The sequence below is a fragment of the Pygocentrus nattereri genome, chromosome 17 (genome assembly GCF_015220715.1).
Source record: "Pygocentrus nattereri isolate fPygNat1 chromosome 17, fPygNat1.pri, whole genome shotgun sequence".
NCBI lineage: Eukaryota > Metazoa > Chordata > Actinopteri > Characiformes > Serrasalmidae > Pygocentrus > Pygocentrus nattereri.
Genome location: NC_051227.1, coordinates 38,472,161 through 38,496,157, shown reverse-complemented (window position 1 = coordinate 38,496,157; position 23,997 = coordinate 38,472,161). Strand labels below are relative to the sequence as shown.

Sequence of the window (23,997 nt, the reverse complement as noted above, 5' to 3'; positions counted from 1 at the left end):
GAGCCACGACAGAACAGGGGGGGTTAACCAGCTTCCTCAGGCTGGCAGGTGCTGGTTGCGTTGAGAGGGTCCACTGTGGGCTACTCTTCCACCTCCGACTGTCCGAGTCCTCTGTGGACTGCGCGGCTGTTTACTCCGCTGCTAATAAGAGCCATTCTATGCGTAAAACCGTGTCCATTAATAGGGAAAGGCCCCCAGTTTCTATTGGTCCAGCCGGCGTCTGGGCGTTTTCATCGTTAAACGCGAGTGGGAGGGCAGAGGAGCGCGGCGCTGGGTGTCAGAAGTGGCCCGGGAGTGATGCGTGAGAGGAGGGTGACGGTATAAATAGCAGCGCCGTGCAGTCCGCGGGCAGCCGGAGAGCGAGGAGCCTGAGCCGGCTCACACGGTAGCTTTGGCTGTGTGGACGAAGCTGCAGGCTGAAGGTTCCCTGATGAAGGCATGTGCTGCTGGATACTCGGTGTCCGTGTCGGTCAGTTAGCGCCCTTTCAGACCGAGAACAGTGTAGCAGCGTTTGAAAAGCGCTGAATATAAAGTAACTCCCCACCCCCCGGTTTAAGCTTCAGTTTCGGGGAAAATGCGCTCGTGGTTTGCGGCAGCGCTGCTGGTGGTCTGTGTGGTGGGGACGAGTCTCTCTGACTCGGAGGAAACTCTACCTGTTCGGCTGAGCGGCGGACGGGTGTCGAAGAGGAGCGAGGGGCATCCGCGCTTCAGGCTCGCCGCCTTCGGCAGGAACTTTACACTGAATTTAAGCCCGGACAGCAGCTTCATATCGCCCACCATGAAGATCTACCGCATTAAAGCGAAGCACTCCGCTGGGCAGGGTCGGGGGAGGGGGGCGAGGCAGGTGTCCGGCGCGGCTCCCTCCACACGTCCTCTCAGAGCCGCGAACACGACGAGGGAGAGCGGAGCGGACCTGAGAGGCTGCTTCTTCACAGGAACCGTGGACTCCAGCGCGGACTCCGTGGTGGCCGTCAGCCTCTGTCACGGTATCCTGGGGTCATTCGTTACTGGAGGGGAAGAGTTTCAGATTGAGCCCAAACGCGTCGGCTCAGAGCGCTCCACTCAGCAGCTGCACGTCATCAGGAGGAGAAGGTTAGCTGAGGAGCTTCTTGGAGCAACGACTTCATTTGGACCAGCAGAGGATGGACACTACAGAGGACCGTGTTCAGCTGGAGAAGTTAGAGGGGGTGCAGGGGAGAGCCAGGAGACACTTGGAGATGGTACAGTTACAGGGGGTGCAGAGGAGAGCCAAGGTACATTAACAGATAGGACAGTCAGAGAGGGCACAGAGGAGAGCCAAGAGACTTTTGGAGATGGTACAGTTAGAGAGCGTGCAGAGGAGAGCCAAGAGACTTTTGGAGATGGTATAGTTAGAGAGCGTGCAGAGGAGAGCCAAGAGACTTTTGGAGATGGTACAGTTAGAGAGCGCACAGAGGAGAGCCAAGAGACCTTTGGAGATGGTACAGTTAGAGAGCGCACAGAGGAGAGCCAAGAGACCTTTGGAGATGGTACAGTTAGAGAGCGCACAGAGGAGAGCCAAGCTACATATACAGATAGGACCATTAGTGAGGGCACAGAGAGTACAGACGGTCCAGTCAGAGAGAGAACGGTTAGTACTGTGACCCCCAGGCAAAGGCGCTTTGTGTCCACACCAAGATTTATTGAAACTCTGGTGGTCGCAGATGCCTCCATGTCCAGATTCTACGGAGCGGAGTTAAAGGCAAGTGGCCTTTTTGCAATTAAAAGGACACAGATAGTTTAGTGAAACACAAATATTGCCTTTAAAGAGCCGTGCACTTACAGGTTCTCTGGCTTCATTATGTCCAGATGATTCTAGTAGGCTTTTTGTTTATTATTTCTAAAGAGGTTTCCATCTACTAGTCCAGCATTCACACCCTGAAATTCACACCCAGAGGTCAATTTTGTGAGAACTGTTAAAGGAACGGGGCTTCTTCACTGTTTTGCTTTGTTTCATCCAGCTTGAACAGTGCTGACTTTGGGGTGACTAAATCTAGTAAAGAAAAACCTGTTTTAATTGGTCATCTATGCACGTTTGTTGAGTTTGATTACGTTCGTGGCCATATGCGGTTCCTTTGTCGGTAAAACAGGTGAGCTGTATCATCGAAACAATTTTTCCTGACACATTTGTAATTTGATTTGTGGTTGGTTTTCAGCCCTAAATTGTTGGAATAGACTCTGAATTGGGTTCCACCACCTGGAAAGAAGAACAAGCATATCACTCTTGTGGTTAAACTCTGTGAATCAGCAGTTTCAGACCCCAAATTGAGCATTTCCAACAATGTCAGAGCTCTGCTAAAGAAGACGTCATTTATAAACTGTTTGGCCTCGTGTCAGTGCCATTTCCAGGTGAATTCATTGGCTGACAAAGTGGTTCAGGTTTAGAGGTGACTGTGGAATGAATGCAGCTTAGTCTGAACTGTGCAGTTTGTCTTTGAATAGTGGTCTCCTAATTACATCAGAGAAGCAGCTAATACTGTTCCGTACAGTGGGAATTGGCAGAGTAACACATTTTTTACAAGCTCAGCTGTCGAATCTAATATGTTTGCTTTGCTTCCTTCAAACAGCACTACATCTTGACTTTGGTGTCTGTGGCTGCCCAGATGTACAAGCATCCCAGCATTAAGAACTCTTTGAACATAGTGATAGTGAAGGTGTTGATTGTGGAAGATGAAGAGGTTGGACCAACTGTTTCCAGCAATGGGGGTTTGGCACTGCGCAATTTCTGCTCCTGGCAGCAGCTGTTCAATCCCTCCAGCCAGAGGCATCCAGAGCATTTTGACACTGCTGTGCTGTTCACTAGAGAGGTAAGAGGCCAGAGCTGACCCTCCTGAAGCCAAACAATGCTGCATATATTAATAGTTTTGGCCAAAACTAAAATAACAAAATTTTGCCTTCTATAAACACAAAATTGGACAAAATTCTGTCTTCTGTGTGGCTACTTCTACTGACTTTAGCATGCAATATACCTTTGTCCAGTTTTATTAATAGCTGTATGTCATAAAGTCAGAAGCCACATAAGCAAGTCTGTATAAGAGGCAATGTGTTGATTCAGGCATGCAGATTGCACAATGTTAAGTGGGTGACTAAACGATTTTACTGCTTGTTAGTATTTTGCCTCAGGTGCAAAAGTAGACCAGCCAAATTTAGGAACCAAACAAGGCTTTCCGGATGATTTGGGGAGGGAACAGTGGTGTAAAATGTTTGGCTGAGCCATCACTTTCAGCAGAAATGCCCTCTACGTAGACCTGCCTCTGCATTGGCCCTGTGTAAGGTGTACACATGAGTTTGATTCACTAGCTGTACCCAGCTCAGACATGATTCGAATCATGTGTGGCTTTGTCTTGCGGCCTCTGAGGGCTGGGCAAGGGGTGGAAAAGATTTAAGGCATGTTGCTGAGACTTATTTCAGATACCACACTGTTAAACGTTGTCACCTGATACGTCTGCTGTCTGCCAGAAGTATTTATTTGCTTGGCTTTATTGTGGAAACGCTGAAAAAATGTTGCTCTCTCTTCAGCGTAATGTGTTTAAAGGATTGTCTTCTTGCTCCTGCTGTCTGCCAGGATATCTGTGGCCATCAGAGCTGTGACACGCTGGGCGTTGCCGATGTGGGGACCATGTGTGACCCTAAAAGGAGCTGCTCCGTTATTGAAGACAACGGACTGCAGGCGGCCTTTACAGTAGCCCACGAACTGGGTGAGCATATCCACTATACGTACTTGCAGATGCAATGTGTTTACATTTAGTGATGCAGCAGTACGTCAGCTGTCAGTGAACGCCAAACAGGGAAAGTAACCAATTAGTGTACAGCTACTCTCAAAAATGTCTAGTTTTATTCCACTGTAATGGAAAATTTGTGTGTAATTAAATCACAGTGGTTTTTTTTTACTTTAGTTGATTTTAAACAAAGTATTATCCATCCATCCATCCATCCATCCATCCATCCATCCATCCATCCATTATCTTCCGCTTCTCTGGGGTTCAGGTCACGGGGGCAGCATCCTAAGCAATGAGGCCCAGACCTCCCTTTCCCCAGCCACTTCCACTAGCTCCCTGGGAGGGATTCCGAGGCGCTTCCAGGCCAGCTGGGCAACATAGTCACGCCAGCATGTCCTGGGTCTTCCCCGGGGTCTCCTCCCAGGTGGACTTGCCTGTGACACCTCCCGAGGGAGGCTTCCAGGAGGCATCCTAACCAGATGCCCGAACCACCTCAGGTGGCTCCTCTGGACGTGGAGTAGCAGCCGCTCTACTCCGAGTCCCTCCTGGATGACCGAACTTCTCACCCTATCTCTAAGGGAGAGTCCAGACACCCTGCGGAGGAAACTCATTTCGGGCCGCTTGTATTCGCGATCTCATTCTTTCGGTCATTACCCAAAGCTCATGACCATAGGTGAGGGTGGGAACGTAGATCGACCGGTAAATCGAGAGCATTGCCTTATGGCTCAGCTCTTTCTTTGCCACAACAGACCGGTAAAGAGCCCGCATCACTGCTGACCAGCACCAATCCGCCTGTCAATCTCCCGCTCCCTTGTACCATCACTCGTGAGCAAGACCCCGAGATACTTGAACTCCTCCTTGGAACAAAGTATTAGTAACTTCAATATTTGAATAACCTAGTGTACTTTTACTATTTACTTTGTTGTCTAGCGTGCCAAACTTAACAGATCTTGAGTAAACTTCAAGCTGTTCCTCTTTGGAGGCTAACAGATAAACGATCTGATAGATAAACGATAAACGATCGATAAAGCTAACAATGCAAGGTGACCCATTATCTTACATCGAAGGCTAACTTACATTAGCTAATGATCAAAGTAATCCAATGGGTTAGCTTGAATTATAAATGTAAGCTTACCTCAGCTATATTAGCTAGCTAATGTTTGCTAGCCTTAAAGATAAGCTAATTCTGTCGCTAGGCTACTCTTTCATTTTTATAGGCTGTTGTTTTAGAATAACAGACTTAAACTTAAAACTGTTGCTTCTGCTGTGTTATGCTGGCCTGTTAGCTCGCTAATTTAGTTAAAGGAATCATTAGCTTACCTTAAAGGTTAGTTTACATTAGATACATTAGCTAACGTTCAAATAAGCCAATGGGCTAGCTTAGGTAGCCAGCAAACGTAGGCATCGAACCTTCTTTCTTTATTGTAAAATTAAAGCAACTCCAGTTACTTCTATAGTAATCGTCTTTATTAAGACTTCCGTTTGTATTAAAGTGAACTACCAGTACAGTTTCAGTACCTTTACCTAAGTAGGCATTTTCAGGTCTCTTTCCGTTCTTGGTGAATGCACTAACATACATTTTCTTATGCAGGCCACGTGCTGAGCATGCCTCATGATGACTCCAAGAACTGTGAGAGGCACTTTGGACATGTGGCTCAGCATCACATTATGGCTTCTGTGTTCAACGGTTTCAGTAAAACGTCTCCCTGGTCTCCGTGCAGTGCATTCTACGTCACTGAGTTCTTTGACAGTGGTTACGGTATGTATCTGGTACAACTGTGCATGGTATTTAAGTTGAGTGATACTTTTTTAATCCCACAAACGGGGAAATTCCACCTCCGCATTTAACCCAATCCGTGAAGTGAAACACCACATACACACTAGTGAATACACACACACACACACACACTAGGGGGCAGCCCTATCCACGGCACCCGGGGAGCAGTTGGGGGTTAGGTGTCTTGCTCAAGGACACCTCAGTCATGGACTGTCGGCGCTGGGGATCGAACCAGCAACCTTCTGGTTACAGGGCCAGTTCCCTGACCTCCAGCCCACGACTTCCCCCCAATTTATAACTCTCTCTATCTCTCTTCAGGCTTGCTGAGAAGTTTAGATTCTTAGTCTGATGCAGTCTCAACCTGTTGCTTTGGCTATTGCTTTACCGCACAAAAAAATTTGCTGGAAAAGTCATTAAAATGTGGTCTACATGTAAAGGGAATTCCCTCCTTCCCTCACGTTAGGAATACATTACTGTATCTGTGACACAGCAAGTAAAAATAGCCGTGCCGTTGTAAGTCTATCAGTAACTGGTGATTCATTGAGTTCCCTTCTTTTGAGTCACTTAGACATTATTACAGTTATCCCATTCAAGAATATATGCCTCAGAAGTAACGGTGTAATATATTTCCCCCTTTAACTACTGTAGCATTTGTGGTGGGCTGTGGCCCATCTCCCCTCCGTGGTTCTGGAGCTCGTTTGGATTTCTCCTCTCCACTCATTTGCCCAGATGTGCATTCCTGCAGGTTTCCCTAAATGTCAGCCGGAGGAGGCGAATGTTCCTACTGTTACACAACACTCAGCCCTCTAGATTTACTGCTTTCTCCCTCTCTCTCTCTCTCTCTCTCTCTGTCACTCTCTCGGCTTAATAACAGGAGATTGTCTGCTGGATGCTCCTGAGAAGGTGATGCCCTTGCCCACTGAGTTGGCTGGTCTGACTTTTAGTCTGGACCGCCAGTGTCAGCAGACCTTTGGGGAGGGGTTCTCATATTGCCGCAACAGTTCAGCTGACGAGCTGTGCAGCCAGCTTTGGTGCCAACAGGAAGGTCAGTCTGTGTGCACCACCAGAAACGGAAGCCTACCCTGGGCAGATGGAACAGAGTGCGGCCCTAACTATTCCTGCCTGGACGGTGTGTGCACTGCTGTTGAGGAGGTCATGAGACCAAAGGTAAAGCATGTTATGTAAGCATGTACTTTATAATGCAAATTGAAATATGTATTGAAGTACGTTGATATACAGTGTCTTGCTAAAGTAGTTGCACCCTTTCTGATTTTCTCTATTATTGCATATTTTAAATGTAACAAATGACAGACTTTTTTTTAAAAAACACATTTAAAAATTTTTGTTTAATTTATATAAGGAGCAAAGTGATTCGACATGCTAATCACGCGTGTGAAAAAGTAATCGCCCCTTTACTTCCAACAAATTAACCGTATTTCATTGTTAATGTGATCGAACACATGTGATGTGAACCTCACGCATACTGGAGTTGTAGTTGCCACAAACTAGGACATGATAAAAAGAAAATCCAGGAGAGATGAGCTCCATAAGAAAAAGCATTTAAATTGACCAGTGTAGAATCTTTTCTATGTTTTGGACGTCACTGAACCACAGCAAGGAAAGTGAAAACCCGAACGGTAAAAGTGGCAAACGTGGAAGAGAAGCAAGGCAGAAAACACTGCTGGTCAAAAGAAACATCGGTGCTGCTCTCACATGTGCAGAAGATCACCTGGACAGTCCCTTTATATGTCCCTAAGTACCTTTCCATCTGTTGTTAAACAAGTTCTGCATTCACAGTAGAAACATCATATCAGTGTTCAAACATGGTGGTGGTAGTGCAAAGGGGTGGGGATGGTTTGCTGCCTCAGCATCTGGACAATGTGGTATTATTGAGCTGAAGCTGAAACATAATCAGGTTATAAAGGAAGACAGAGATTAGAAACAGAACAGCAAACTCACATCTGCATTGCTGAACAGAAACAAATGCAGTGTTTCGGGGTGGCCTCGTCAAAGTCCTGACGTGAACCCATTCCAGCTACTGTGGCAGGACCTCAAATGGGCAGTTTATGCTCGGAAACCTACTTGAAGCAGTTCAGCAAAAAAAGAGTGGGCTCCAATTCCTCCACAACAGTGTGAAATTAAAGAAAATTGTGATTACAGGTATTGCTGCATTCACTGTGAAATGCATGCAGCAAAAAATAAAGCAAATACCTTTTCACAGCACAGTAGATTAGATGTAGATATTTAATCTATGTTTATTACAATAACTGAATAAAACATTTGTTTACTTTATATAATCTATATAGTTGATGTTACACAGAGACACTTCAGTTCCTAATCTATTATCTAGTATTAATCTATTGTGCAATTATCTTCTTCTTCTTCTTCTTTCGGCTGCTCCCTTTAGGGGTCGCCACAGCGGATCATCTGCCTCCATCTTGCCCCTATCCACTGCCTCCTCTACTTTCACACCAACCATCTCCATGTCCACCTTCACTACATCCATAAACCTTCTCTGAGGTCTACCTCTTCTCCTTCTGCCCGGCAGCTCCATCTCCAACATTCTTTGCCCAATATATCCACTATTCCTCCTCAACACATGTCCAAACCATCTCAACCTGGCCTCTCTGGCTTTATCTCCAAACTGCTCCACCTTCACCGTCCCTCTGATCTGCTCATTTCTAATCTTGTCCATCCTTGTCACTCCCAACGAAAATCTCAGCATCTTCATCTCCGCCACCTCCAGCTCAGCCTCCTGTCTTTTAGACAGAGCCACAGTCTCCAAACCAGACATCATAGCAGGACACACTGCTGTCTTGTAGACCTTCCCTTTCACTCTTGCTGCTATCCTTCTGTCACACATCAGCCCTGACACCCGTCTCCACCCACTCCATCCTGCCTGCACCCTCTTCTTCACCTCTTTTCTACACTGTCCATTGCTCTGGATGGTTGACCCAAGATATTTGAAGTCATCCACCTTTACGACCTCTTTACAATTATACAATTATAATAATGTCTAATCTATATATGATATTCTGTCATAGTATAGACAGATCAATCTTTAGGGTGCTTAAATATGTTTTGAGAAAACCGTAGAATATAGCGGCATCAGAAAACACCTAATACAACATTTTGTTGTGATTCAGGCCTGTGTGGTTGTTATTCTTGGTCAGGTGTCTGTGGACGGAGGCTGGGGCGAGTGGCGGCCGTGGCAGCAGTGTTCCAGATCATGTGGCGGAGGAGTAATGTTCTCATACAGAGAGTGTGATCAGCCAACTCCTCAGAATGGTGGGAGCTACTGCGAGGGCCAGAGAGTGCGGTATAGGTCCTGTAACACGCAGGCCTGTGAAAACAGCCATGGTATGTTACACTCTCCTCTTTACAGAGCAGCGTTTTCAGGTCCTGGTCCGGGAGTTGGCCTGCACATGTATTGTTTTCCCTGCACTAAGGCTGCGCAATATGTAAATTGTTAATTATTATCATATTTGCATTTGAAATACTGATATCGCAAACGTCATGCAGCATGCAAACTACCAGTTGCAGCTGTTTGGATAAATCAAGGTGTTTATATTGCGGCAATTGAATAGAAAAGGGAGTGTGTTGTCACAAAAAACACATGACCCACAGTGTTGTGTTGTTTTTAGAAAACAGTTATGCAAAATGAAGTAAATAATAAAGCAAAGAAGCCCTGAATATTGCATCAAAAGTTATTTAATGTGGGCAATTTCCTCCACCACAGAAAGTAGTAGCCTTTGTTTGGTCATGGATAGAGCCATAAAAGTGCTGCAAAATCAGGGTCAGCTCATCTCTTTCAATATTTGCCAGATAAACCTGCATGTTTTGTTCCAGCTAGTCTATAAAGCAGGGGTGCTCAGTCCTGGTGATTTACATTTACATTTACAGCATTTGGCTGACGCTCTTATCCAGAGCGACTTACAATGTGATCATTTTACACAGGGAGGCCAAGGCGGTGTTGGGAGTCTTGCCCAAGGACTCTTATTGGTATAGTGTAGGGTGTTTGCCCAGGTGGGGATTGAACCCCAGTCTACAGTGTAGAAGGCAGCAGTGTTACCCACTACACTATCACCCCAGTTCAGACCCAACACATCTGACTGTAATATTCAGATGCTCCTGAAGGCCTTGATTGGGTTAATTAGAGTTCATTTAGAGTTAAATTAGGGTTAAAGTTAAACTCTTCAGGGTGGAAGATCTCCACCACCAGGATTGGGCACCCCTGCTATAAAGCATTTCACAGCCCACCTTGTTTGCTGAATTTTGTTGTGGAGTCCAACAAAGTGCAGGAGAAATGTTATCTTAAAAAATGAAGTCTAATGTATGGGCTTTCTGTTTTTGTATTTGCTAATGTATAGTAGTTAAGGGCAGCATAAAACGTCATTACTTAGCAACTGGTCCTGAGGGGAGGTAGAAGGCTTCTCAACCAATCAAATTGTCCTATCGCAACGAACTGTTGTATGAAATCCAATAAGAGTCAATTGATTGTTCTCAATTAATCAATATGTTTTACATGACTGTAGGGCTGGTTTAATGGTGTATATATGACCATTACATTATGTAGCAATATAATTTCGTCCATAATATGCAGCCCTACTCTGTTTCTATCACCCCCGAATCGAATCATCAGCAAATGAATAAATCCTTCACTGATTACAGGGAAGCGCTTCCGAGAAGAACAGTGTGAAAAGTATAATAATCCCAATCACTTTGACATTCATGGAAACATCAAGCAGTGGATACCAAAATATGCTGGAGTGTCACCGCGGGACAGGTGCAAACTCTTCTGCAGAGCAAGAGGCAGCAGTGAATTCAGAGTGTTTGAAGCCAAGGTAAATACAGACCACATAAATCTCAACTAAAAAATCACGCTTGTTTATGAATTTGTTAAAACCTGCGTGTGAAAAGAAGGAAAGCATGACGTTGTTTGGACTTCTGAACGATTTAAATATGTATCATCCAACTCCAGGTAACTGATGGAACGACATGTGGTCCAGATACCACATCAATCTGTGTCCATGGCCAGTGCATCAAAGCAGGCTGTGACCTGGAGATCGGCTCCACCAAGAAGTTTGACAAATGTGGTGTGTGTGGTGGGGATGGACTCAGCTGTAGGAAGATATCTGGATCGTACAACAAAGTCGTGTAAGGCAAATATTGTGCTTTTAATGCTGTTGTATGCAGTCAAATCTGACTGTGTGGAGTTATATGATGATTTGAGCATCACACATCCACATAGTATGAAGGTTCTAGGAAGAGCTCTTAAATTGGTATATAACCTTTTCATCGTTTGAAGGTTCTTCTAACTTCTAACTAAAAGAACTAAAAGTCACTTCACTCAAAAACTCTTTGTGGCATCTTTTTTAAGAGTGTGGAGGAGCCTTGGTTCTATGTTTATAATCAACTCTTCTATTTTCAGCCATGGTTATAGTGATATCATAACAATCCCAGTCGGAGCCACCAACATCGACATCAAGCAGCGCAGCCACGGAGGCGTAAAACATGACGGAAACTACCTCGCGGTCAAGCGAGAAAACGGCGAGTATATACTGAATGGCAACTTCTCAGTGTCCACTGTAGAGCAGGACATTCCAACTCGTGGAGCTATTCTCAAATATAGTGGCTCGGCCACCACGTTGGAGAGGATTCAGAGTTTCCTTCGGCTTCAGGAAAGCATCACAATACAGTTGCTTTCCACTGCTGGGGAGGCGAGCCCACCAAAGGTCAAATACACATTCTTCATTCCTAAAGGCGTCTCTTTCAATAAACCCAAAGAGAGGAACACATCTGTCCATATGATTCATCCTTTCGGCGTTCCGCAGTGGGTGTTAGGAGAGTGGGCAGAGTGTTCCAAAAGCTGCGGCTCGGGATGGTCAAGGAGAACCGTGGAGTGCAAGGATAATGCTGGCTTCTACTCAAACCACTGTGACAAAGACCTCAAACCCAGAGATATCAGGCCTTGCGCAGACCTACCATGCCCCATTTGGCAAATAGGGCCTTGGTCTTCATGTTCCCGAACATGTGGTCTTGGAGAACGCCACCGCAGCGTGCTCTGCATCGATTACACTGGGAAGGCTGTTGAGGAAGAAAAGTGTGATGCTTCCAAGCAACCCAAGCCGGTATCTGGAGACTGTATGTACCAGGAATGCTAAGAGCCTCTATGTAGGCTTTGGCCAAAGAGGAGGCTAGATATTTCAGAATGAACTACTAACCACCTTGACAGAGTCAAAGCAGGAAAGGCTTAATTTTAGAACGAAGAACTAAACTGACCTGAGTGACCAGGCTTCGGCCTGTTTGAATGAAGCTTTGTATTCTTGAGTGCTGTTGCCAACATTTATTTATAACCACTATTTTTCAGTAGAGATCTACCTCAAAAGGGATTTATTGTGTTTTTAATAACGTCCTCTCCCTTTTTTCCGTGCAGTGAAGCTGTTGAACAAAAGCTGCCAGACAGTCCACTCCTCATAATTCATTTTCCACACATTTTATCTTTTGCAATTCCAGGTGCTGCTGTAGATAGGATGTGAATTTGGTAAATCCTTGCCTTTCCCCTGAAGTGCCAAAGTGATACTAGTGCGTAACATTGCATATTTCTACATATTTACAGATTTATTGCTGTATAAGTCTTACAGAAAGATTAATTGCTATTGTTTTATATATTCCTGGCTATCAGAAGAGTTCATACAGTATGTCCTGTTATTGGGTCAAGGTGCTAATGATTTCTTTGCATTGTGTTATCTTTTACATGTGATATGAAGCCAATTGAATCATCCTTCCGGTTTATGGTAGCTTTGAACAGACAACATGCTTTCATTTACTGTATTGCCGGTCTTTTGTTTGTGCCAATTGTCAGAAACTTGCAATTATGTCATATTACAGCTAATTATAATTATTTTGTACAGCTACTCAAATGTACGCTAATGTATATATGTGTTTCAAACTATCTAGAAAGTCATACAGTTGGATGTTCATTCAGAATGAATGACTTTTATAGCCTGTACAGAACTGTTTACATCAAAAGTGAACATACCTGTGGCCGGTAAGATTATTATGACTGCAAATAGCGAAAAAAGGTGAACCACAGAGTCAGTAGGGTGCTTCCCTGCTCGTTCCTCTGTTTTGTCGTAGTTAATATTAGGATATGCAGTTCTGTGCCACCCTTTATTTATTTAATTCTCAGAGTGGACATTTCGTACAAGTTAAGTGACTTTACTACAGAGTCTGTTCTATTCAGGAGTCTTGCTTTCAGGTTTTCCACACCTCCAAAGTTCAGCCTTAGAAGCTGGTTCTCTTTTCTGCTTCTCACAATCCAAGTCATTCGACGACGGTAACAGCTTCTTGAACTTCTCCTCTCTCTCAAAGACGAACACTGTGTATCTGATGGTGACAGAGTTGGTGATTAGCAGTTGTCAGGGGTCCCGTTTTCTCTACATCTCAATCATTTTTTGAACTCTAGCTTTGGAAACGCTTGTTTTTTTCTCTTATTTTCCTTTGACCTTCCTCTTCCTTATGCAGGTGGATTATCTTATATCTAATCTCCTCAGGAATTTGCCCTGAAAATTGAATATCTGAATAACTTAATGGCCATTTTGAGTGGAAATTAAATGAAGGGTGGTCTTTGACTTCTGTACAGTGCTGGAGTTTAGTACAATTTGAGACATGGTGCAGCTGCATTATCACCAATAGAGTAGATGAAAACTCTTTGAAAATGTGCCCACATGAACAAATTGGTCACCCATTCATGTGTAATGTAATAATAAACCCTTGTATGATTGTTCCAGTTGTGTATATTACATGTATCAGACATACAGTATAACAAATACGGCAACACACATTATCCCTTCAGTGAAGGACCATGCTGTTTTTATTTTGTAAGAGCTTTCTCACAGAGCTATTTATTTTTGTAACGTTTGTCTTTTTTTAAAAAAAAACAAAACAAAACATTTCAGATGCTGCTGTCTTTTTTTTGGACATCTGTAAAATGAGCAAATGCACAGGTATATGAATGTTCCTCTGTGTGAGTGGATTTTTTTGAAGCTTTTAATTTATCACAACTCAGAGCTTTGTGTAAACGCTTGTGTATAATGGAAAATCTCTCCTGCCTCTGAGGAGATACGAAGCTGAGAAGCAGCTGCGCTCCCTCCTGCAGTGGACTCAACATTTTGGCTCTCAGCGAGATGCATCTGCAACAACTGTTATATAACCTGTCATTTTATTATATATCCTTCTGCCCTTATCTTAAAAAGTCTCATTTTCAAGCAATCGCAGTCCTCCAACACACTGTAGAGGAATGCTTGAGAAACAGCACTCTTTGAAATGAGGGACTCCTTTTTGTGATCGTTTTCCATTGGAGTCCAGAGGAAAGTGTTCGTGGCAGCCAAGGTTGGCCTGATGTCTGTGATTTCTTCCCTTCCGAGATGCATCCATGTGTCCACACACATGAAGCTCAGACTTTGCCTTTCAGCCCATTCAGGTTGACCATGCCTTGATAAATGAATGGCGCGTTAATGGATGCATTTAAATGTATGTATATCTGTTGGTTTGTGGTCGTCCTCGCTCATCTTGTCACTCTGTATGGCTTTGAAGAAATAAATGAATCCTTTGCATTAAATGAGTCACATCACTAACTGTAGCTCTTCTTGATGTTTCTGAGGAGGCTTTTCAGAAGCTCTGCTTTCGGCTCTGCATTGGTAGTGAATATTGTGCCGATGGACAAGCTTTTCAAAAAACGTGCAATTAACATAATGAGTAATGAATTAATAATCGGGTCAGAATTTAGGTTCACTGTATATAGTGTATATAGTACCAAGCTGGTTGCAAATAACAACAAATTTGTCACCATGCTTATCTTAGCCCAAATGCACTACAAACAAGCTACACCCCATCCATCCTAACCGTGTGACATGTTTAACGTGTCCTTTAAAAAGACCATTGCTGTACTTTTCAAGGAACATTTACATTGTTTGTACCTTGGCAAACACACATGCACTACATGAATGGCATTTTCCAAAACACAAAAATATTACAAGGCAAACACATTCTGCCCTATGAACATTTTCCATTAATGCCATATATTTGATTTCCACCCAACCCTTATAAGCTCATCTTGAAAAATGTGCATAAAAACCTGGTTGGGAGTGCCAGAAATGAGAAAAAGGCCTGGATGTTGCCAAATAAGTTTTTATGCTTGGGTAAAGTGGAAAACTTGGTTTATTGAAATACTGCACGTGTTGCTGTACCAGGAGCCAAAGTCATATGTTTATCTCTATGTCCACTGCGTATCCTTCAGTATTTGTGAGGGTATTTTAGGTGCCAGAAAGGTGGTACAGTGACTTCAGCCCTCATTAAAGGGACCACTGCCCGCTCCACCCATCCTCCTCCTGGAGATCTATTTTATTACAGAGTTTTGATCCAACCTACATCTAACACGCTGCTCCTCTTACCACTACTGCATCTGATCCAGCCAGTCAAGGACTCATGAAGACGTTTATTAGTGGAGCAGGTGTGGCAGATTGTGGTTTAACTGCAGACTTGCAGTAATGTACAGCTGGCAGAGGGCTGCCAAAACTTCCCTATTAAGAGCTAATAAAGGTCAAACTTCTATTTCATATGGCCTGCACGGGGTCATGCCATATGCCGCAAGTGTGTCGCGTCATATTCAGGAATTTGCATTCTAACACTCCTGCACGTTACATGAAGGTAATAATACAGTGGCGCTTGAAAGTTTGTAAACCTTTTAGAATTTTCTATATTTCTGCATCAATTTGACCTAAAACATCAGATTTTCACAGTCCTAGAAGTTGATAAAGACAGCCAAATTAAACAAATGAGACAAAAAGATTAAACTTTGTCATTTATTTATTGAGGAAAGTTACCCGATATCACTGATCTGTGGGTAGCAAAAGTATGGAACCCTCTAAGATTAGCAGACAATTTGAAGGTGTTAATTAGTCAGGTGTTTTCAATCATGGGATGACAATCAGGTGTGAGGGACCACCCTGTTTTATTTAAAGAACAGGGATCTGTCGTAGCCTGCTCTTCACAATGCATGTCTGTGGAAGTGCATCATGGCACAAAGTCGTGAGGACCTCAGAAGAAGAGTAGTTGATGCTCATTAGGCAGGGAAAGGCTACAAAACCATCTCTAAAGACAACGAGCACACAAGCTGTTCCTCAAAAAAATGGTTAAAGATAAGATAAAGTTAATGTTTTGGAATGGCCAAGTCCTGACCTTGATGCTTTAGAAGTGTTGTGGAAGGACCTGAAGCAAGCAGGGAGAGAAATATGAGAAAGCCCACCATCATGCCGGAGTTGAAGCTGATGTGCAGGACTAATCACCAGTTACCAGAGACATTTAGTTGCAGTTAATGCTGCAGAAGGGGGTCACACCAGACACTGAAAGCTCACGTACTCACAGATATTTAATACTGAATCATTTTCCCCAATGAATAAATGACCGTCTAATGTTCTTGTCTTATTTCTTTAATTGGGTTCTCTTTATCTACTAATTAAGTTAAATACTGTATATTCTAAAGGGTTTACAAACCTTCAAGCACCACTCTATATACTTCAACACTTTACTATTGACACTAACATCAGCTAAAAAGTGTAGGACGATAGCTGCAGTTTACACACCTAAAAGGTTTAGGAATTATTCAAAAAGAAGGCAAATGACTCATTTTACCCTACTCTGGGCCGAGCTCGGCAAAAAATAGCCCTGTTGCTGTATTGAGTCTCTCTAAAAGGACCTGATTGTCTTGATTGCTGGGTCCGTCCTCCACTGACGTCAGGCTAAAGGTGCTCGTTTCGCCTGGTGCCATGTGAAAAGCGCAGTAATGAAAAACATGCCTTATTAAAACAGCAGGGCTGCTCTTATTTAGCAGCTGTAATGGGAGCCTCCTGAATTATGCTGTACTTTAAAGCTTAGGTCTGACATTTATAAAGTTGTGTTTTACACATCGCAGTGCTTAGTCAGTTCCTTCTACACATTCTGGAGTTCCCATGGTGAAAAATGTGAACTGTGGCATTTCGTTTTTCTTAGAATATTGCAGTGCCCGTAATTATATATGAGTTATGTGAGGGGTGGTATATAATACCCCTCGCTTACAGCAGCTACCTCCCTGTAATTATCTAGCCACTATTCTAGAGAAGTTCCAGGCCACTTTGTGATCTATTTATAATATTTTACATTTACGGCATTTTGGCTGACGCTCTTATCCAGAGCGACTTACAGTTTGATCATTTTACACAGGGAGCTGAAGGTGGTGTTAGGAGTCTTGCCCAAGGACTCTTATTGGTATAGTGTAGGGGGCTTACCCAGGTGGGGATTGAACCCCAGTCTACAGAGTAGAATATCCAATGTACTCCCACTCTTGCAGGAGTTTAGCAGTTCTTGTACGTATAGTACTGTGCAGAAGTGAAAGACCAGAGACCTGGCTTCCAGTTATTCATTCTTCAGGAAAGATTTCCAAAGAGATATGTTTGGTATGGTTTGGTATTGTGGTTTCGGGTGCTGCTCTTATTGTCAGCATTGTCCAGCAATGCCACTGTTGCCCATGGATGTAACTAATGCAAATTACCATGGATAAAAAGTCTCCCAGAAAACTGATAAGACTGCATCTGTGTTTTGTGCGTGGAGAACACAACACATTAAAATAAACATAACCTCCTGAAAAGGAGAACCAGTTCTGTAAGCTAACAAGTGTTTCACTGGCTCTATTTCTTGCATTATGATTACATTCCAGATGTTAAAAGAGCACAGATAGGAATTTGAGGGGGTGTTTTAAAAGAAGCACACCCTTGTTTGTAGTGGATTTGACTACAAACCAAAAATCCAGCACCAAAAGGTCACCCCAGACATGCATTCTTACTATGAAGTCATGTCTGGCCCACCAAACTACAGTACTATAAGCTGCTGTTTTTAACCCTGGTGCCGTTGTACTATGTACTCAACATATGGTTTGGAAAGATGCTTTCATTTTGGCTGTCATTGCTTCATTGACGTCACTGCCCACCTCTGCTTTTAATGTTTTAACGCATGCTTTGGGTTTTGTGTTCATTTACTAAGCATTCCTGAGACTTCCTTTAAAAATCACTCTCCCAGGTTGACAGTGCACCGCTAAAGCCAGCATAGAAACCTCGGGCACCAGCAGACATTGAATACACACCCTGTACAATGAACTGTAACTTCACAACTCTTATGCAATGAACTGTAACTTCTGTTGCAGAGCGATGAGACAACCCATGTACAAACTGCTTACCTGAAGTTCTGTTCCCTGTAATTGTGTAGTTGCACCGATTTAGAGAAGGTAGCCGCTCCCCAGTGTTGCCTGATGAGTTTTCCGTGGTGAGCAACGAAAGGAATTGTACGTAGGATGGCAGTGTGGCATTTGAGTCATCCTTGGGTTTCAATACAAAGAAATAACTGGGACTTAAACCTCCACCAACCTGTAGTATTTTCCATTTTTCCACTGCAGACATTTTCCATGGCGTTATTGCCAATCATGGAAAACCTAACCTAATACCAATGACATTAAAGATCTCAACACCTGTGAGATTTTCCAGTTGCCTCCATCTGAGACTGTACATGCAACACATGGTTTTAGCAAGGGTTCTGCACGTGGTAATGAATGAATTACCAGGTTTACTAGATTTTGCAATGAACAAACGCAGCATTGTTTTGTTTCAATAGCATCCTATTCTCTCCTGGTAAAATCTGTTGAATGGAGCTTGTGCTTGAGTTGTGTGTTGATCTGTATAAAACGTTGGAATAGATGGCTGGGTGTGTCTAATCAGGACTGGCCAACAACAAGTCTGTGGTATCCAGCAAGCACTAATGATAATTTGGGGTCCAGGAGGCTCACATGAGGTGTTTAAAGGATGATTTTAAAGGCTAAGGAGAGCAATAACTTTCTTACACACACAATTAAACTTGCTTACCTAAAAACAGACTGGAGCTTACCACTGGAAACTGTTGAGGCCTCCCCATCTCCCTGCTTTCCTTACAAAAACGAGCAATTCTATTTTCCTGGATGAATTACTGACCGCTGTGCGTGAACTGTAGGAAACTGGGGAACAATGAACAATATTCAAGCTAATCTCAGACAAAAGGAATTCCAACTGAATGACGAATCCCGCATTAAAAAGCAGCTTAGTTATTTTTCCAGAAAGTGTTTAGGTTTAATCTGTGTCTGCAAAACTGGCCCTATATGTTCTACTGCGGTTCTGGGAATTTAGTACTTGAGTTTTTGTTGACTAATACGTTTTACATCTACTCCTAGTTTTAATAGCTGCTTTTACTTCTTATTTCAGTTAATAAACTTCTAGTTAGTTCAATGGTAAATAATGGATATATAATGCTTAAGTAGTGAGTGTGGTTTCAGTGTGCAAAATACCCAAAGTGGTATTCTGGGGGTCCCATGTTGGCTGGTCTATTCCAACATTGGCTGGCTGTTAGCTGTTATCACCATGGCAGCTGATGCTAGCAACAAAATATTTGGCTCAATATTTTTGTTTTGGAAATGCTATTTTCCAGTTTTGTAATTCGCTCTTCCACACATTAATTCAGATCTTACCCATCTCCTCTTTTATCTTTGGTTTGAGAAATGAGTAATAATTCACTCCATGAATTACACTCACCGGCCACTTTATTCAATTGCTCGTTAACACAAATACTTAATCAGCCAATCACATGGGTGCATTTAGGCATGTAGAGGTGGTCAAGACGAGTGCAGACCGAGCATCAGAACGGGGAAGAAAGGGGGTTTAAGGGGCTTTGAACGTGGCGTGGTTGTTGGTGCCAGACGGGCTGGTCTGAGTATTTCAGAAACTGCTGATCTGCTGGGATTTTCACACTCAACCATCTCTAGGGTTCACCGAGAACGGTCCGAAAAAGAGGAAATATCCAGTGAGCGGTCAGTTGTGTGGATGAAAATGCTTTGTTGATGTGAGAGGTCAGAGGAGAATGGGCAGACTGGTTCCAGATGATAGAAAGGCAACAGGAACTCAAATAACCAACCAGAATATCTGAGGAACGTTTCCAACACCTTGTTGAAAGTGTGACATGAAGAATTAAGACAGTTCTGAAGGTCCAACCTTTTACTAGCAAGATGTACCTAATAAAGTGGCTGGTGAGCGTATGAAGTTTTTCTGGACATAGTTACAGTTGCTAGGCTATGAAGGACAAGTTGGGTTAACCAATTTGCTACAGTACCACCCTGAGGCAGATCAGTGCTGCATCACTAGATAGTAAGCTTGCTGATTGCGAGTGAAGCAGACTAAAACAATTTTCCCTGAAATTGCATTTAAACATCGTTTTTTTCTAACAAACACAGAAGTGTCACAATAAGTTTATGTTCAGGGACCCTCCCCCTGTCATTCGGGACATTCTTGGGATCCTAGAGATTAATCTACTTATTGCTTTCAGAAGAGTGGCTGAATGAGATTCTTGAGATTTAAGTTAAAGGTAAAACCAGCAGGAGGGTAGATCTCCAGGAGGATGGCTGGCAACCACTGTTTTATACCTGTTCATTGTATAGAGCCATAAATCTAAGCTAAGAACCTTTATTTTTGCCACTGAGGTTCCTCTTTAGGCAGAAGCAGATCTACCAAGTGGCAAGAGGTTGAGAGCTGCCTTGCCAATTCCATACTCCTATAGCACGTGTCAGGCTCCAGTCCTCATGGGCCAAACGACTGCAGACGTCAGCACCCTGTCTTATTAAACACCTGATTCAGCTCATCAGCTTACAACTGAATTCAGAGTGGAGGGTAAATAAATGCTAATCTCCACTGCACTTTGGCTTAGAAGATCCCTTTGACATTCCTGCCCTACAATATGAGACAAATACAGTGTGTCTGCACTCAAATTCTTGAAACAGACAAGAGAATTAAAGAAAAACCCCTACAAACTACAAGACCTACATCTGTGATGAGTGGACCTGTATTCGTTCGTCAGTTAATATTCAGTGCTTCACTAAAGTTAATTCATCTCAAGACGTGATTAGAAAACGTCTTTGCAGTTTATGTAATGAGTCTTGACTTGAATTTATTAAATTGCTTTGGTTGGCCATGCAATATAGCCTGCTTCTGTCTCCTTGCAGTAGACATGGGCGAGAATAGGACTGAGTAATAATGTATACATCATGGAATTGACCAAGTCGTACAACATGGCTTCAGAGTTGAACAACTTGGTAAATTCCATCTTCAGTGGTCATAGAGTTGTATAGATAGACTGCTAATATATACAGAGTGATTCAAAAAGATTCATCCGATTTCAAAGTGCCGTATTTTCACAACCGTGAGGTGCCTAGGAACCAATCACATACCAGCTGAGAGAGGGGGTCAGAGTTTCTGACTGTGCCTGGCTCCTTTCAGTCTGTGAGGAGATGGTGTCCCCTGAGCAGAAAGCGCCTTGCACTCTCCATTTCAAGAGTGAATGTGTCTGTGCATTTTCTGTGATTTTCATTGGCAGTGAACCTCCAACAGCTCAGAGCGTTCATTGTTGGTTCCGCAACCCTGGATGATCTCTGAAAGTGCATTGAAAGAGCCATGAGTACAGAGACACCCGACATGCCAACCTACAAAATCTCCCTGATACCCCTGATACCACTTAGTCCGGGCTCTGAAGTAGTCACTGTGATAATAACACTAATTATGAGCTAACTGGTCCATCTGCCTCAAGCCAGCTGGTATTCATCCTTTCACAATCACTTGTCAAGTTTCAGGCCACAGTCTGGGGCTGAACAGCTGATTCTGGATCAGTGTAAATAGTCACGTTTTGAGCAAAAGCAGGGGCGCAAAAACTATTCTGGCTGCGAACCTCCTCATCCAGTGCTTATGTAACACGATGATGTATGTAACCCAGGCCTGCATCTCATTCAGCTTTCAGAATCTCCTTCCTTCCTTCCTCCATTCCCTCAAGGTAGCTTTTCAGTGATGTAGTGAGGCTCATGATGAGTGGACATTTCACGCACAAGAGCAAATGAGGAGAGAGGGCACACCTTTTAGACCCTGAGTCTTGTGAAAGAACGTTCATCCACCTTGAAAGTTATCAGCAGTGCCTGGATTTAAACACATTTTTTCCAATCAGCATTTTACGGTTTTACCAGCTTTGTGATATTTTCCCTATTTGTCTTGATTTGCAGTGACTGTTCAGTGGACATTGACTGTGGTCATTTTTCAGCAACTGTACTTATGGCCATGGTCCTGCTGAAAAGAAATCTTTCTTTCTCACGTGTCTCAGCTTCTCAGTAAAGTAAATCAGGTTTTCTTGCAGCACTCGCTTTTGCCTTTAGAGTGTCTATTTAATGTGACACAGCTTCTTGATCACTGATCCAAGAGTTCACCAGGAGATACAGACATTTGTTTGGCTTATATTTTTGGCATGTTTTGACTGATTCATTGTAATGTGTATCATTTATCACTGCAGATATCATGCAGTCCCTGTTTTCAGTCAATAGAGTGCCACCTGGTATTCAGGAGGGCCCATGTTGGCTGGATACTCCAGTGTTGGCCGACTTTCACTCACTACAGTGGCTGATATGTGATGTAACAGTTCTTCTTTTGAAAGTGTTCTCTCTAGTTTGGCAAAGTGCTCTTCCACACAGTAACTGAGATCTCACACATGACCTCGTTGGTCTTCAGTTTGAAAAATGAGTAACAATTCACTCTTTTCACCAAACTCAGTTTGATTTCTTGTGATTTTAAACTGTGCTGTGGCAAAGTTTTTCAGATGTATCCTGGCCATGTGTCCATCTATGAAGAACTGATTGAATCAATTTGCCACAGCGCCATCCTGAGGCAGATCAGTGCCGCAGCTGTAGTTAGTTAAGAATACCAAAGACTGTCTGTTTACCTCAGTCATTTGTTTGAATAAAATAAACATATTTAAGGCAGAGTCACTTGAAGCAAACTGATTTTAGTCTAATGTCCCAATAAATTGAAATAATGACTTTGAACCAGTTCAGGAGATTAGTCCGTATGTAAAACTATGCACCCCTGACTTTTTCTAGGCTACTGTACCACATTATGGACTCAGCTGGTGGCATTTTTACACACGGTTCCTCCCTGTCCAGATGAGGAGGACACAGAGAGAGTGAGATGAGATTCAGACAGACATGCTTTGCTGAAGGAATAACACCATTCTAAAAAAGGAGGAGTGGAATGTGCACAGGCCGTTCCCTGTTGATAAGGAGATGAGTGCAGAGACTCAGAGAGTGAGATAGAGGAGGAGACCGTGCTGTAATTCACTGTTCGGCCGATCACTGAGTCATTTCCCAAGAAACCATGCCGTTTATTTTCTCGTGCTGTCACTGTCTACTCTGTAAAGTCTCTGTCAGCCTGCCTCCCTCCTTCCATTGCCTTCGGCGAATAACTGGAGACTAGAATCTTGGAAAATCACACTGGGTCCAGATTTCTGCACACTAAATTATGCCATTTTTCTGTAAAATGCACAAAAAAATAAATTAGATTTATTAGCTGAGTTTAACATATTGGAAAAAATAAAGCATATAATATAAAACGTGCCATGACATTTGCACAGGCCTCGTTTTCTGTTTTTCACTTTTTCCTAATACGTTAAATTCAGGGAATAAACAGTAACTGTGTGTGAAATGTACAGAAGTGTGTTCTCTGTAGAGGATGTGTTCACTTGTTTTCACTTCACAATCGACTGAACGTTATTTGACCATGGGTTAATGAGATGCAGTGACACGGAAACTGTAACTGTCAGCACTTTCAGAATGTTGCCATCCAGCCGTAGCCACTATCAGAGAGATAAAACCTGTCCTAGCAGTTGCACAACGCCGGACTGAAGCAGACAGTATGGTAAAAATGGCAAAATGCCAGTTCAGTGAAAGAGTGCAAACCTACAGTCCTCCACTAGAGGTCAGTATCAGCATTGTTAAAATGCAGAAACTGCTCCACCTCTGAGCTGAGGTCCTTCATACCTGCCAAAGGTGCTTTACTCTGAAGTCACAACAGGTGGTAACAAAATTAACCTAAAAAATGACTTGAAGGACTTCTGACTGAGGATCCAGTGGCTGCATATTGTGAGAAACAGGCAACATAGTCGCTAAAAGCATCACATTAAGGCCCAATCCGATTCCCCCTTGCCCCCTGCCCTTTAGCCCGTAGCCCTGTGTTTTGCACGGGTTGGGTGTCCCAATTTTTGCTGAGATACTGGGGTAGGACGAAGAGTTAGGGCTACATGGGCCTCTAAGTGGCGTTTTTTCAGAGGCTCACTCCAAACGGAGCGCTATAAGAAAAAAGAAAAACCGGGAAGATGGTTGCATGAGTCACCAAAGCAACACAAATGTAAGTAATCCCTCCGTTAAAAAATGACAACCACTGTATTATCTTAGTTTAATGTCATTTCAATGTATTCTGGTCGTTTTCTCCACAACAAGCACAAAAATCTCTTAGAGCATGCTAATGTCTCGGTGCCACCTTAAATAGTCCATCAGTTCTGACGCCT

The 23,997-nt window shown here is 43.3% G+C and overlaps 1 protein-coding gene across 1 annotated transcript in view; it reads left to right on the top strand.

Moving 5' to 3' along the window:
* Positions 1-14,153, top strand: part of LOC108443347 (A disintegrin and metalloproteinase with thrombospondin motifs 8) — a 14,600-nt gene extending 447 nt beyond the window's left edge. Inside the window, exons 1-9 of the mRNA XM_017723942.2 lie at positions 1-1,720; positions 2,586-2,825; positions 3,584-3,716; positions 5,329-5,496; positions 6,389-6,681; positions 8,688-8,874; positions 10,186-10,358; positions 10,496-10,671; positions 10,946-14,153. The exon at positions 1-1,720 is cut by the window's left edge and continues 447 nt beyond it. Coding sequence (XP_017579431.2) covers positions 575-1,720; positions 2,586-2,825; positions 3,584-3,716; positions 5,329-5,496; positions 6,389-6,681; positions 8,688-8,874; positions 10,186-10,358; positions 10,496-10,671; positions 10,946-11,678 — 3,249 coding nt within the window. The 5' untranslated portion in view covers positions 1-574 and the 3' untranslated portion in view covers positions 11,679-14,153. The remainder of the gene's footprint in view (positions 1,721-2,585; positions 2,826-3,583; positions 3,717-5,328; positions 5,497-6,388; positions 6,682-8,687; positions 8,875-10,185; positions 10,359-10,495; positions 10,672-10,945) is intronic.
* Positions 14,154-23,997: the final 9,844 nt, after the last annotated feature.